At 37.6% G+C, this 13724-nt stretch overlaps 2 protein-coding genes across 6 annotated transcripts in view; both read right to left on the minus strand.

Moving 5' to 3' along the window:
• LOC128217385 (uncharacterized) overlaps nt 1-13724 on the minus strand; it is a 21611-nt gene continuing 7887 nt past the window's right edge. For 2 of the 5 annotated variants that reach the window (XM_052924521.1, XM_052924523.1), the window contains exons 2-12: nt 8869-9491; nt 8048-8161; nt 6877-7086; nt 6325-6504; nt 5801-6037; nt 4585-4737; nt 1739-1937; nt 1008-1141; nt 722-874; nt 368-575; nt 1-139 (exon numbers count right to left, since the gene is read on the minus strand). In XM_052924521.1, coding sequence (XP_052780481.1) covers nt 423-575; nt 722-874; nt 1008-1141; nt 1739-1937; nt 4585-4737; nt 5801-5824 — 816 coding nt within the window. In that variant the 5' untranslated portion in view covers nt 5825-6037; nt 6325-6504; nt 6877-7086; nt 8048-8161; nt 8869-9491 and the 3' untranslated portion in view covers nt 1-139; nt 368-422. Of the gene's footprint in view, nt 140-324; nt 576-721; nt 875-1007; nt 1142-1738; nt 1938-4584; nt 4738-5800; nt 6038-6324; nt 6505-6876; nt 7087-8047; nt 8162-8868; nt 9492-9611; nt 9633-9865; nt 9895-13724 lie in introns of those variants that run through there. The other 3 variants (XM_052924522.1, XM_052924524.1, XM_052924525.1) reach the window with 3 other exon arrangements.
• LOC128217469 (uncharacterized) overlaps nt 10558-13724 on the minus strand; it is a 7169-nt gene continuing 4002 nt past the window's right edge. Inside the window, exons 6-14 of the mRNA XM_052924624.1 lie at nt 13260-13600; nt 12916-13167; nt 12689-12825; nt 12333-12520; nt 12092-12228; nt 11857-11992; nt 11474-11722; nt 11217-11348; nt 10558-11116 (exon numbers count right to left, since the gene is read on the minus strand). Coding sequence (XP_052780584.1) covers nt 10776-11116; nt 11217-11348; nt 11474-11722; nt 11857-11992; nt 12092-12228; nt 12333-12520; nt 12689-12825; nt 12916-13167; nt 13260-13600 — 1913 coding nt within the window. The 3' untranslated portion in view covers nt 10558-10775. The remainder of the gene's footprint in view (nt 11117-11216; nt 11349-11473; nt 11723-11856; nt 11993-12091; nt 12229-12332; nt 12521-12688; nt 12826-12915; nt 13168-13259; nt 13601-13724) is intronic.

Genomic DNA, 13724 nt, shown 5'->3' on the forward strand with positions numbered 1-13724 from the left:
TTCTGGTTACTCCGCAAGCATTGCTCTGAAACAAGGCGGATCTGGTTGGCGATCGAGTCCGCCTCTATGTTTAGCAGCCGTTTAAGGTTGTAGAAGGGTGGCTTAATCCCAGCATGACTGTTGAGGTGGTGATGCCACCCTGAAAATTATGAATAAATAGTTACATAACTACATAAATGGAAATATTGATTTTATATATAGCTTAATTTTCGATCCATATTTCATTTATAGTTCAAACTACAAGTGCTTATGTGTAAACATCAAACTGTTAATTTTTTTATCATACTTTTCATATCGTGTATAGTTAAATTTCAATAACATAACCTCTACATCATTATTGGTGCGCACACACTGCCCATAGACGCACCAATCAGCGCCTGGTCGAATAGTTGACTCCATCCATTGCTGCTCAATGTAGTCCGTTAGCAGCTCAAGGTGGTTGGCGAGTTGATGTCCATCAGTGCCATGAATATGTCTCTAATGCGAGAGGCAGGGAGGAACGGCAGAGAAGGTAGTTTGCGCACGAAGTCATTTGTCCCTTGGTCGTGCTGGTAGGTGGTGGCAAGCCCTAGGTGCTGAAAACACAAATATAATTAATACATGCGCAGTGTGCAAACATTTTTGAATTTGTACAGTATACTCAGTATAACTTTGTTTGTTGATGAAGGGTTTGGGAGTGAACTTAATGCAATATCATAAGTGAAGTGAATCATTAATTTACCTTAACGTGTCTCCATACGGCCTGCCCCCAGTGGAATATGCAGCCCGTACTATTGAGGTTTGTGAAGCATCGCCAAGTTTCTCGCCATAGAGCCTGCTCATAGTCCATTATGAACCCATCTACCTCACTGTGCGGGAAAAGGTTTATCACACACTAAAATCATATTCATTCATTCATTCATTGATCGAAAATCGTTCATTCATTATTTTGCTGATTCATAAATGCACTCCTTCATTATTTTGTCCATTAATTTATTTCATTCATTCATACATTAATAAATGCATACCTCAAACACTGCTATGTAATCCCGCATTTTCCTTCCTGACATCATGGCGTATACGAGAGGAACCTGTCTACTGCAGTTACCTGCCGCACAAAGGCATGTATTGTCAACAGCATCATAAACGGGAACCGCATGATCTGCAATAATTATTATGTACTGAAAAGGTAAACCAATTAAAATATATAGATAATCGATATAAAATATTGATACCAGATTTATTTCTTTTAATCAATTTCCTCAACCTAATGCCGAGAGCTGATCATCAGTCGCAAACACTAAGTGTTTTCAGTCCTCTACACGAAGATCGGCACTGAGAAACCCTACAGGCAGTGCAATCTCATTAAGCTGAATTTAAAAAAAAAAATTGTTAAAAGTGGGGGCTTATTCAACCAAAAGTGTGGGGGCTATTTGACCATAAGTGTAGGGGCTTTGGCCAAAATGGGGGCGTTTTAACTTGGGGGCTATTTGCCAGGTTCCTCCAGTAGTTGCTACACATCCAAAACATTTCTCTGGCAACATGTACACAAAGTGGTATTTTACTAATTTCAACTGTTATTCTGTTATGGCCAAGGTTATTTTCTACACGTAACTTTCTACATGTCATTAACATCTACAACAAGGCTAACACTTAAGTAATTACTTTTAAAAATCTAAGGCTCAATCAAGCTGTTAGATTACACAACTGTAAATAATTATTTGAAAATCAGGTATAGGAATTCCTGGTAAATTTTTACCTATCATTATTCTCCAAAGTTCACACCAAAGAAGAGTAGGATTTTTATTTTGACCAGCATCATTATTGAAATGCACTTCTGCCTTTTCTTCTCCAACAACATGGTTCTTGTAGAACTGAACATGAAAGCCCACATCTGTTTCTGCTTCATTCCCCGGCAACTCTGAGTCTGACATCAAACAAACAAAATGCTTGCTATCCTGCAACATAATACACACATTTATATCATACTTGTTAAACTTCCATCAAAATATTGCATGATTTTCAAATAAACTATGGAAACCTGTAAATTATTCTGTATTGCACAATGTGTTTGCTTAGATTAATCCAAATTATCAAAAATACAGACTTGAGCACAACCACAATCTTCTTTTATTTGCTTGGAAAAAACTGTCAATTAACAACCATTTAATAATGCTTGAACTCAAGTTATTAACAAGAGATGTTTGTCAAATATTAAGCCCCCCCCCCCCCTGAGCGCCATGTTGTCAGGATTCTATGGACAATTGAATGAAATATGCATGGATAGAAATGACAGCTGATTTGTCACTGACATTGGATGCCATTAAGATTATGACCCATATAAATGTGAGGATAGAGTGTGTTATGACCATGACCTTTGACTCTATGACCTCAAAATCCATAGGAGTCATCAGCTGGTCACCAAAAATCTAAATGTCAAATTTGAGGGCCATGGGTGCAGGCATTGACAAGTTATCACACAGACAAGCTTTTTTTGTTCAAGGTCACTGTGATCTTGACCTTTGACCCGAAGACCCCTAAAATCATAAGAGGTCATCTACAGGTCAGACACAACTCCAAGTCAGGTTTGAGTGCCATGGGTGCAGGCATTGTCAAGTTATCACTCGAAACATTTATTCATTCAAGGTCACTGTGAACTTGACCTTTGACCCAATGACTCCTAAAATCAATAAGGGTCATTTCCTGGTCAGGCCCAACTTCCATGTCAAGTTTGATGATCATAGGTTCAGGCATTGTCGAGTTTGCTTTTAAGATCACTGTGACCTTGACCTTTGACCCCTAAAATCAATAGGGGTCATCTTCTGGTCAGGCCCAACCTCCAAGTCAAGATTGAGGGCCATAGGTGCAGGCATTGTCGAGTTATCACTCGGACAACCTTTTACCATTTAAGGTCACTGAGATCTTGACCTTTGGCCAGAAGAACCCCCAAAACAATAGGGGTCATCTACTGGTTAGGCCCAACCTCCAAGTCAAGTTTGAGGGCCATGGGGGCAGGCATTGTCGGGTTATCACTTGGACAAACTTTTACCTGTGACCTTGCCCTTTGGCCCGATGACCCCCCAAAACAATAGGGTTCATCTTCTGGTCAGGCCAAACCTCCAAGTAAAGTTTGAGGGCCATGGGTGCAGGCATTGTCGGGTTTTCACTCGGACAAACTTTTACCATTCAAGGTCACTGTGACCTTGACCTTTGGCCCAAAAACAATAGGGGTAATCTAATGGTCAGGCCCAAGCTCCAAGTCAAGTTTGAGGGCCATGGCTGCAGGCATTGTCGAGTTATCGCTCGGACAACCTTTTACCATTCAAGGTCACTGTGACCTTTGGCCCAATGATCCCCAAAAACAATAGGGGTCATCTACTGGTCTGGCCCAACTTCCATATCAAGTTTGATGACTATAGGTCTAGGCATTGTTGAGTTATCACTCGGACAAGCTTTAAAATTATTTACAATTAAAGGTCACTGTGACCTTGACCTTTGACCCAATGAGCCCTTAAATCAATAGGGGTCATCTACTAGTCAGGCCCAACCTTCATGTCAAGTTTGATGACCAAACATCCAGGAATTGTTGAGTTATCACTCGGACAAGCTTTGGTCTACTGACGGACTGACTGACTGACAGACATGTGCAAAGCAATATACCCCTCTTCTTCGAAGGGGGGCATAATAACTACAATGTACCGGAGTCCTCAGCATTAACTCCAAAGACATTGAATTCCCATGAAGGAAATAATTGAGCAGTGATGAATATTATAAAATCATAATATATATATATATATATGAAGTAAATGTGTTCGGATGTCAATTCATTATCTTTATCAAAATCACAGATAAATATAATCTGCAGTGTTATGGTCAAATTAAGTGTTTCTAAAAAGTAAAGGTCATCCCTAGTGAACACAAATCCTGTGTTGGTGACAAGCTCATTAGGAACACCATACTCCCCTGACAACAAACCAACAGACTCATACTGATGAGAAAATGAAAGAATATACAGATTCAAACATAATTGTGACAACAATGTACTGTTGAATTTAAAATGAAGCGCTAGTTTAAAGCAGTTGTTCACTTCTGGGTTTAAAGACTATGACAACTCCCAATTATTTTGCTCTTTTAATTATCATTTGAATGCAATGAAGCTTAATGATGCGATACTTCAATTGCTTAAGCAAACATACCATTTGCCAACGCTGCAAGGGTGTCCTCACTAATGTGGGAGGCAGGGATCATGGACACCTTGGCCACCTTTCCAAGCAGGCGTCTGGCAATGTTCACTGTAATGACCTCCCACCGTCTTTATTCTTTATTCAATAAGAGACACTCCCTTGTGAACTCGGTTTTTAAAATTTCAAAATCTCAAACATATTAGATGTGTGTGAGAGGAGAAAAAGATTTCCCTATAGAACCAAGAACAATTATTGTTGTTGTCGTTTTCGTTGTTATTGTTGTTGTTGTTATAGTTATTATCATTCTATGAAATGCAACATGTTCACAATTTATTTTCATACACTTGAATATCTTGATTGTGTTTATCCTATTCTGACAAGCTCTGTTGATATCAACCATACACCTTGCTAAAATACTAACCTGCTCTTTGGGGAGGTTCCCTAACGTGGACAAACACTCCTGCAGCGACATGGAGCCCCGAAGGTTCTGACAGTGGTAGGGCAACAGCACTTCGTTGACGTATTTCTCTACATGGCCGTTTAAAAGGTCTTCGCATCGGGCAATGTCCAGGAGCTGTGATTTTCAATATTGAAATGATACTTAAAATCACGTATCGAAACTGCTGCTAGCATGAAGGATTGGGCAAAACCGTCAAAATGAGACACAATAATAGGGTTTATTTAATAGATTTTAAGTTGTACAACGCCAAACAAGAGCGGTGGTAAGACAGCGCGCTCGACTACGCCACTTTAACTAAGAAGTGAATACAATAATGATGTATGTGCCTGTCAAAAGCAATAAAAAAATAAAAGTCAACAGTGACCATAACTCTTTGGGGGCCAAAACACAATCTCATTAAAGGTCTCTATAAACTATTTATTTATACCAAGTTTGCACTCAATATGTTGACTCTAATACTCAAGTTATTCATACCATTCAATTTTCTTTTAAGTTACTTTGACCTTGACCTTGATCCTATGGGCCTCAAACACAATCACATGAAAGGTCTCCATAAACTATTTTTGTTCACTATAATAATTATGTCAAACAAAGCCAAAATTATTCGATACCAGCCCGCCCAAACAATGACACAAGTCATTCTAATAACCTTTTTTCCCTTTGTGAAAACCTGGTTAAGAATATAAAAATTTGCCTGTCAAAAGAAATAAAAAGAAAAAAAAAGAAAAAAAAAAAGTCAATCAAGGGCCAGACTTTGTATTTAGGGTTTGGTCATCATTGATTGTGCGAAGTATTAAGTCAATTGAATGAAGCGTATAAAAGTTTTTTTTATTAATATTCAAACTTGCCCTACAACTTTAACCTGCCCTTAAACTTTAAGTTCTTAAGTTAATCAGGGGCCATAACTTGTATTAAGGATAATCTGGAGTTATGTTACCTTATTGTGTGATGGTCCTGGACAACTGTGTGAAGTATTAGGCAAATTGAATGAAGGGTATTGGACTTATAAGTGAAAATACCAACTTGCCCTAAAACTTTAACCAGACACGGACGCTGGGGCGAGTAGTATAGTCGTCCTTATTCTTCAAATAGTCGAGCTAAAAAGTGTCCTCAATTGCTTATCACTGTCAGCCCCGTCAAAATATATTTCAAAACTTTGCTAACAAATGGATTGTACCTTTTGGGTCACTGTAAATGCCATGGCTATGCAGTCTCCGCCACACAGTTGTCCCCGGGAAGGAGTGGCATTATCACGGCCGTGGTCTCGTGGACCTCACTGGCGGTAATATTGAATATCCCTTTCAACACAATAGAGAGGGAAGAGGAAGCCTCCCTTGCCAAAGCCTCCAACTGTCTAGCCCTGCCTGGAACTGCTGAGGGTTCCATCATTTTAACACACAGGTGTGTGTAATATCTACGTAAACACGAAATCACATGAATATTCATTGACTTATGGTACAATATTATTATTTAGTAAATACTTATTTTCAAGCCTAAATAGTCCAACGTTAATTGCAACTGTTGTGTGACTTCATATTCACCTCTTTTGGCGTTATCCTCATGTATATATATACATAATTATATTTCATTGGTAATCCAACCAGGTTTGATTTGATTATCAATCTTATTTCAGAACTTGTTTAGTCATGTAAAGTATACTTATTTCAGTACTTTTAAATCATGTAAGTCTTAAAAATTTACCCAGACACTGTCGCCATGTCAAAGTTTGCTGAAACCTGCAGTGCTTCGGTGGCCTTCCGAACCACAGCACCGTTCCCAAGGTCAACGCTCAGTAGACCAACCTCAGGAACGGAAGGGTCATCCCAAACGAAGGGCATGGTCAAGGATGTGAACCAACCCATCAGGAATGAGAGGGTGCATCTGAAAAAAAACCACATCAGTATAAATAGATTTATGGAAGTCGTTTTCAACTTAGACGGCTTGTTTTAAGCTAGTCTTTGTCGTATGCAAGGTTATATTTTCAGTAATGTTATGTGATGTTATGACGTAATGAAATGAAGCATTTATGCATCGATAGCATCCTATAATAAAGGTCTTATTGGATCATGGTTTTCCAATCAACCTATTTAATGCCTATTTATACGAATAAAATATTAAGCTCAAAAAGTACTACATGACATACATTGTACATATGTTTCTCTAAATAGGTTTAACAAACTCATCTGTGTATCTATTTTACCATCTAATTGTACGGTTACAGGTATGAATTACACATTTCACACGTATAATTACCAAATTTAATAATTTTCATATTCAGCCAGGCTCCACAGCTGGCACAAGTGCCTTTCCAGCGGTTGGTGGGCCATACAACACCGGTAAATTGAAATGATGACGGCTCTCTAAGATCCACCTGGACCGATGCAAGATGAACATATAGCCCCACGTCATAGAGGCAGCGCCAAAGTTGTCACCAAGTACCACAACGACCTTGCGCAGAAATTTCTGAAAAATATTAATAACCATAACACTATAAATCAAGTCACTTATATTTTTCACCATTGCTGAAAATGACTCAAAAGCATATCGGAAACTTGAAATACACTGACATAGATGACTGTCGTAATCGCCTGTAATCTTTGATAATTATGGATGCAAACGAATGGCAAAATCGATATTACCAAATTACTTCTTTTAAAAGTTGTCGCCAACTTTTATTATATTCGCTAAAGTAATAGCTGGAGCATTTTAACTCTACTTTGTCGTAACCACTACGCGCGGCGGACCCTGAATTTCACCAAATGAGCCTCTGAAACTTCTTATTTTTAGAAAGAAAAAAGTGAACAAAGGAAAAATCAAAAACTTTTAAATAGTATTCCTCTGCCATCATATTTGTAAACAACTTGAACTTAGATGAATTTCTGGTCAATTGGCGTTATGTTGGTCTTTCCATAGGAGGAGCAGCCTCGTTCTGGGATTGACCTCTACGGAAACTATGGAAACAACAAACCAACTTGGGAACAAGTTTATTCCTTAATTGGTTGAGTCAATTAAATTTACCGAAAATAATTGGATTTTTGTGTCACTTGTCTTACAGCCGGTTATTGTAAAATTACGGGGACTTTCTATAGTACCCGAAGGTATCCAAGAGGACGTGGATTGAGGCCCTAAATGACATAAGACGCGTGTTTAGTGTATTGTCATCACATTCACACCTCTGGCATTTTTGGCAAATTGTTGTCAAAACAAGACAGTCAAATTTTAAACACAATAACAGAGTTTAGGCTTGATATTTATTATTTTATATATTCAACAACAAAACATCGAATACCGATTTTGATATTCGAATAACAAACGTTTGATCGAATATTCGAATATTCGTTTGCATCCCTATTGATAATGATTAATTAATAGTGCCGTTATAATTTAGAAGTGGGAGAGCCAGTATAGGTATGTTATGTCTTACCCTCAGTGGTTTAATGGAGATTGGCAGACTGATGTGGTGGAAGAGGTCTGCCCTCGGTACAAGCGTCCCTGGCCACTCTGGCAGCCACATGGTAAAGAGGGTGGAGGGGTCGAGCTAAAAACATGGGTTCAAAAATTAACTCAAATATTGTACAAACAACATTAGTGATGAAGCAATTATCGAGTACAATTGATAAATCGTCTCTGACAATGCTATGTCGGCGACAATTGATAGTGGTTGTCCCTAAAGTTACTTCCGGTAACTACGTGTTTTTTGTTTTGTGATAAAAGTCAAGTAAATGTCAATTTTTCTTTCCGGTAAATTCTCGTTAAGTTCATTTGAACAAGAGAGGTCACTCTTTTACACAAATGCGGTGAATGTAAAAACTTTGCTTAAAAACAGAAAAAGGTTATGGAAAGTTACATACTGTTTCAAAAAGCATGACTATACCATCACAAGTACTGATTCCAGATTTAACCATTTCAATGATCATGATGATGATATGTATAAAGAATGTATTCCTTACTGATATTATGAACTTTCGACTATCGTCCGATAGTAAATCGAAATGCTTGGTCCGATTTGCAAACACTAAACAACATCTACTTTGACATAGCGCTTTAACTTACTTATTTTAAGAGCGATACCGGAATGATAGTGCCTGCAATATTTTAATGTTGAAACACTACCTCTGTATACCAAGTATTTAACTTTAAGTGCTTAAATGTATGAAGCAAGAAAATGACCCTGTACATGTCAGACAGCTGTCAAGTATAATTAATAAAACTTAATTAATAGTTCATAACTATCTCTATACGTACCATGATCTATACGTCATGCCTTTCACACAGACAACATGGCGGGGATTATGTTCCATCATCAGCCCAGTCTCATCAATGTTCCAGATTAATTCAGGATGATTGTCAAGATCATGCTTCTTCATCACCTTTTCCAGCTCTGCAAAGTACTACTTGATTGTTTCCTCTGACGTTCACTTTTCTCTGAGCACTGAGAGCTTTTGCAACTTAGCTAAGGTTACATCAGGGTTTCTTCGCTTGAAGCCAGTATACCACGAAGAAGCAAACTGTGGGTCGCTCTGCTTCTTCCGGTGAAGTGTTATTGCCCTTTCGATGGCTAGGCTAAGCAGCTCTGACTGGGTGTAACCGTATCCAAAGCTTGCCATTTATGTTAAGTGTTCAACTAACTGTCCCTCCTTCTTAGCAATAAATGAGGGTGGCTGACCACAGCTTGGTAAATTCTTATGTTCATTGGTCACTGGCTGCAATCCAAGGGTTCTATCACGCAGAGTTGACTCTGGATGCCCATACAGTACGGCTGACTTGTACACAGATATCCCTGATTCAGCAACCTCCTTGTATGCTTTTGCTATAAGTCCTGTGTCATACTGCCACTTCTTATTCACAGCCTTGCCAATGGTAGGTAACTGAAATGAAAGACATTTTTTTTTTTTAATTTGGGTCACAATTGATTTCAATATTGGTTTAGTTTTATTCAAACTAAATCAGAAGTTTAGTCAAGTAGCGTTGTTGCCAAACAAGAAAACCTGCCAAACAGCGCGTGGGCATGTCGCCCAGTAGTCTAAAATATTAGACGTGTTATACGGGATTCTTCCAATCCCTAACGTCTAAACGGGAATGTGCAAAAAACGGGGGTGTTTTGAAAAATATTGAAATTGTACTCAGAGAAGTATTCTATGTTTGAAATAGATAATATAGGTTGATTATGATATTTCTTCATTTAATTGCAAAGTTATTTTGCACATAACAAGCATAAAATGCATTCAAACACAAGATTTACCTTTTCCATCAAACGAAACTTGACTGACACAGGCAACAATTATGCAAATTACACTTGTATAAAATACGGCTCCCAACGGTAAGTAACGGTACCCATTCTGCGTTCTTAAATTTGAACAGTAACGAGTTTCGATAGTGTTGTAGTTAGTTATTTCGATTTTAAAATTCAGTTGAGATACGTATAACTAAAATAAAATGGTTTAAACTTTTACCATGATAAGGTACACGAACTAACAAACGAAAAATAGGTATCTTGTACATATTTTATTTGCATAAAAACGACTTTAAAAAATATACTGTAAATGGTGAAAGAAAAATAGAAAAAGTATCACGCATACCCAAAATACACGCAGTGAGCGCGAGTTTTCGACAAGAAAATAAACAGAAAACATTATTTATTTAGAAATTTCGTCTTGGTAGCCATAATATAAATAACATTATACAGTAAACACAAACAATGGTAAATACACAGTTACTGATCAAAATATGAAATAGCCAACAGAAAATCAAACAACCTGGGAATAAACTACAGATTTAAGATATTTAAAAAAAGTAAAATAATCGTAGATTGAATAGTTAAAATGTATCGTTCAATATATGTTCATTTTGTCAAATCATCGGAACATATTCGTGAAAAAATGAATTTGTTAACTTTAACTCTTTAATCTGTAAGTAGAAACTAGTCGGGATAGTTCACCTATTTTTAATAACTTGCCGAAAAAGAAACAAAAGTAACTGAAGATGCTTTAATGGTGTGGTGTATATAACCCATTATTTATGAAAACATTTTACACACGTATTAAGAGCTCTATAGGTTTGAGTTTATAAAACGTTCAGCACAAGTCATTATTTGAAATAATATGAGCGCATTTATAAATGTTTCTGAATTTCGTCAGCCTGTATTGCCATTATCAATGAGCAACTCTTCGGGCCCTGTCAAGCTTCTTCGATAATTTTGTCACTCTTTCTTGTAGTCTTGTGTAGCTAACAGAGCGCTCTGACGTGAATTTTGGGAAAGCGGAATGGTGGCGACCGCTAATTTTTCTGGTCAAGTTTTCAGGGCCCAGCAACTGCACAAAGTATTGCATGTCATCCCTTCTATTCAGCCCCTTTTGTGTGTGATGGGCGGCCTTATGGGCATCCAACAGCTCTTTATAAACATCGTCCAAGACGACCCCAACTCCACCAGCAAGTTTCCCATGCCGTTGTAACGTGAGTGGAGTAGTGTGTGGTCCAACTGATCGAATGCTCTCTGAACATAAAATGAAAATGAAGACCGTTAAGAATATGAATAATTTCAATATAAGGACTTAACAATTGTAAATTCTTATTTGTGAAATACACATATTTACCTTTAAACTCCCTGTTTAAGAACTCGTTAACCAAGTCAGCTTCATCGTTGGAAGCATGCCCTCCTCTTATATTAACTGTCCTATTCCAGATTAGATCTTGTTGCAGTCGAGGCGGTAGAAACCCATTCACACCTGAATTATTTTGTTAGAAAAGAAAACAATTTTTTTTTAAATATTAGCAAATATAGTACATAACAAAGTAAAGTCATTCCATTCAGTGTGCGTGGGGGGGGGGGTTCATATGCGCATAAACTTACCAGCAATTAATCGGTGGGCAAGAATGAAGTACTTTGGATGATTTCTTTGAAGAAATTGCAGTAGATCTTGTTTCCAATATACTATCATCATTGGCCCGTCATTGTTTCTAACCGCGTCTCTTCTGATCAAATCATTCAAGCCACTCCACATCAGGTATTTCGAATATTCGAATTTCCTATCAACTGCCTGAAATGACCTTTCTGATTTCCCGGTCTTTGAGCAGAATTTGCTGCAGAACCACGGCTCATCTATAAACAAAATAGTCACTGAAGATTGAATATGTTTAATTACCAAATGAGAACACATGTGTTTTATTACGAACTCGCCTTAAACAAATACAAGCATTTTATAATTATAAAGTAGCTTTCGAACGTGAACACACCTTCCGCTGGTAACTGGCCTTTCTTCAGTCCTACGCAATTGATGTGAAACCATCTTCCCCTCTTGCAGTCTGTATTTGTGCACTCTATCATGATACCTTTTTGGTTCGACTTACATGTGCAGAACTGTGTAGCAAACTGAAAAAAAAAATGCTGTCGACTTGAAATCACCATTTCGCATAGAAATATTCCTAATATATCATAATTATATTTTCTTCATATATAACCATCACTTACCGTTCTACAATCAGAGCTGCAAAACCACTCGTCTGGAAGGTCATCCTCATCAAGTCCGCAGCAATCTGTATGGAACCATCCACCATTCTTACATTCGGAATTTTCACACTCGATCATGGGGATGTCCTCGTCAATATCTTAAAACAACGATGGTGTATCAAGTTGTAATTTATTCTGCACAATATGAACTTCGCTTCCAAATAATACATTATTCAGGACTTTGTAAAATACGAATACCGACCTTGTCCACAAAAGCAATGCATCTCACTTCCGGCATTTTCTAAAGTCACTTCATTCCATATGCTGTCCACAATTTCTTCAGACACCCGATTCAAGGCTATCTCGGCGTCTTCAATAGTGTCCTCCTCCATGTCGTCGATCCCTAGCAGATCCATTGCAAACAGAACCACGTATCCTTCTGTCACGAATCTGACATAAAGAATGAGATATTAGGACATTCAATTGATTATTTTTTTTTTAATTTAAAGTACATAGAGTCAAAATAAGGAATGAGGTTAGTTACAAGAATATGTGTGTCTATCTAAAGATAAATATTTTTTTAATCAAATATGGAACTGTTTTATTATTTTAACTCACTTCAGAAATTCAGCTACGTAGTTAAATGTCTCTGACACGTGTTTTGAAACGGACCTCTGATTGAACACGTTTTTCAAGTGAAACAGTGTTCCTTTATCACGCGCGCTTTTCCCATCAAACAATTTGTCCATTGTGTCCTGAAAGTATAAGCCAAGAAGCAGTAAATAAAAAATGTACAATTTATCCAAAAATACGATTTTCATTTTAAGTATTCTGCTTTAATTTACCTGCATCAACAACATTCTTTTATGGAATTCCTGGGCGCCCGGTTCAAGTCCCTGAAGTTTTCCAACAGCTGTTGTGGCATTGGCCCTCGCATTCTGGGCGTCAAGATGCCTTTCACAAGACAGAGCATCCCCCCATGTAATAAGCGTGTGCACTTGATCTTCATGCTGAGGAACATAGTTGTGCAGGGTGTCTAGTATTTCTATCACACCGGCAGTTGAAGATGGGTTCGCATCTATAACACCTATGTTGAACTGATAAGAAATAAAATATTATATTATAATCACTTTTTAAATCGCACGAGGTTTAACTTAACCATTTAATTAAAACTTCTAGAAATACTTACCATCTCGCTTTTTTGTGAGCTCTCTCTGGTGAAATGATGCTGAAAGGAGGTGCACGGGTAATGCGCGACACTCCGAAAGGCTGCCAAATGACCGACAAGGATTCGCTGCACCATGTTGACAAGTCTCTCCCTGACTGCATGTCGTTCTTTGTCATTTAAAAGGTACTTCTCAATGTCTATACTTTCAGCCGGTTCTACTTTCTTGTTATCAAACTGAGTTGTTTGTATTCTATTCTTGACTGCATATGCCAAAGCCCAACATTTATATTTATTTCCATGATTTCTTGTTTGATGTCTAGCCTTCACTTGTTTTCCAACGTTGTCCCAGCATAATGTATAACCTAAAATCATTGTGTAACATTATATTTAATTACTTTATTTTAGAGACTTTTGTTAAATAGATATTGATATTTCACATGAGTATGGTCAACTTTTAATAAACAAAGAATTAAACTATTCTTTAAC

The sequence above is a fragment of the Mya arenaria genome, chromosome 14 (assembly GCF_026914265.1).
Source record: "Mya arenaria isolate MELC-2E11 chromosome 14, ASM2691426v1".
Taxonomy (NCBI): Eukaryota; Metazoa; Mollusca; class Bivalvia; order Myida; family Myidae; genus Mya; species Mya arenaria.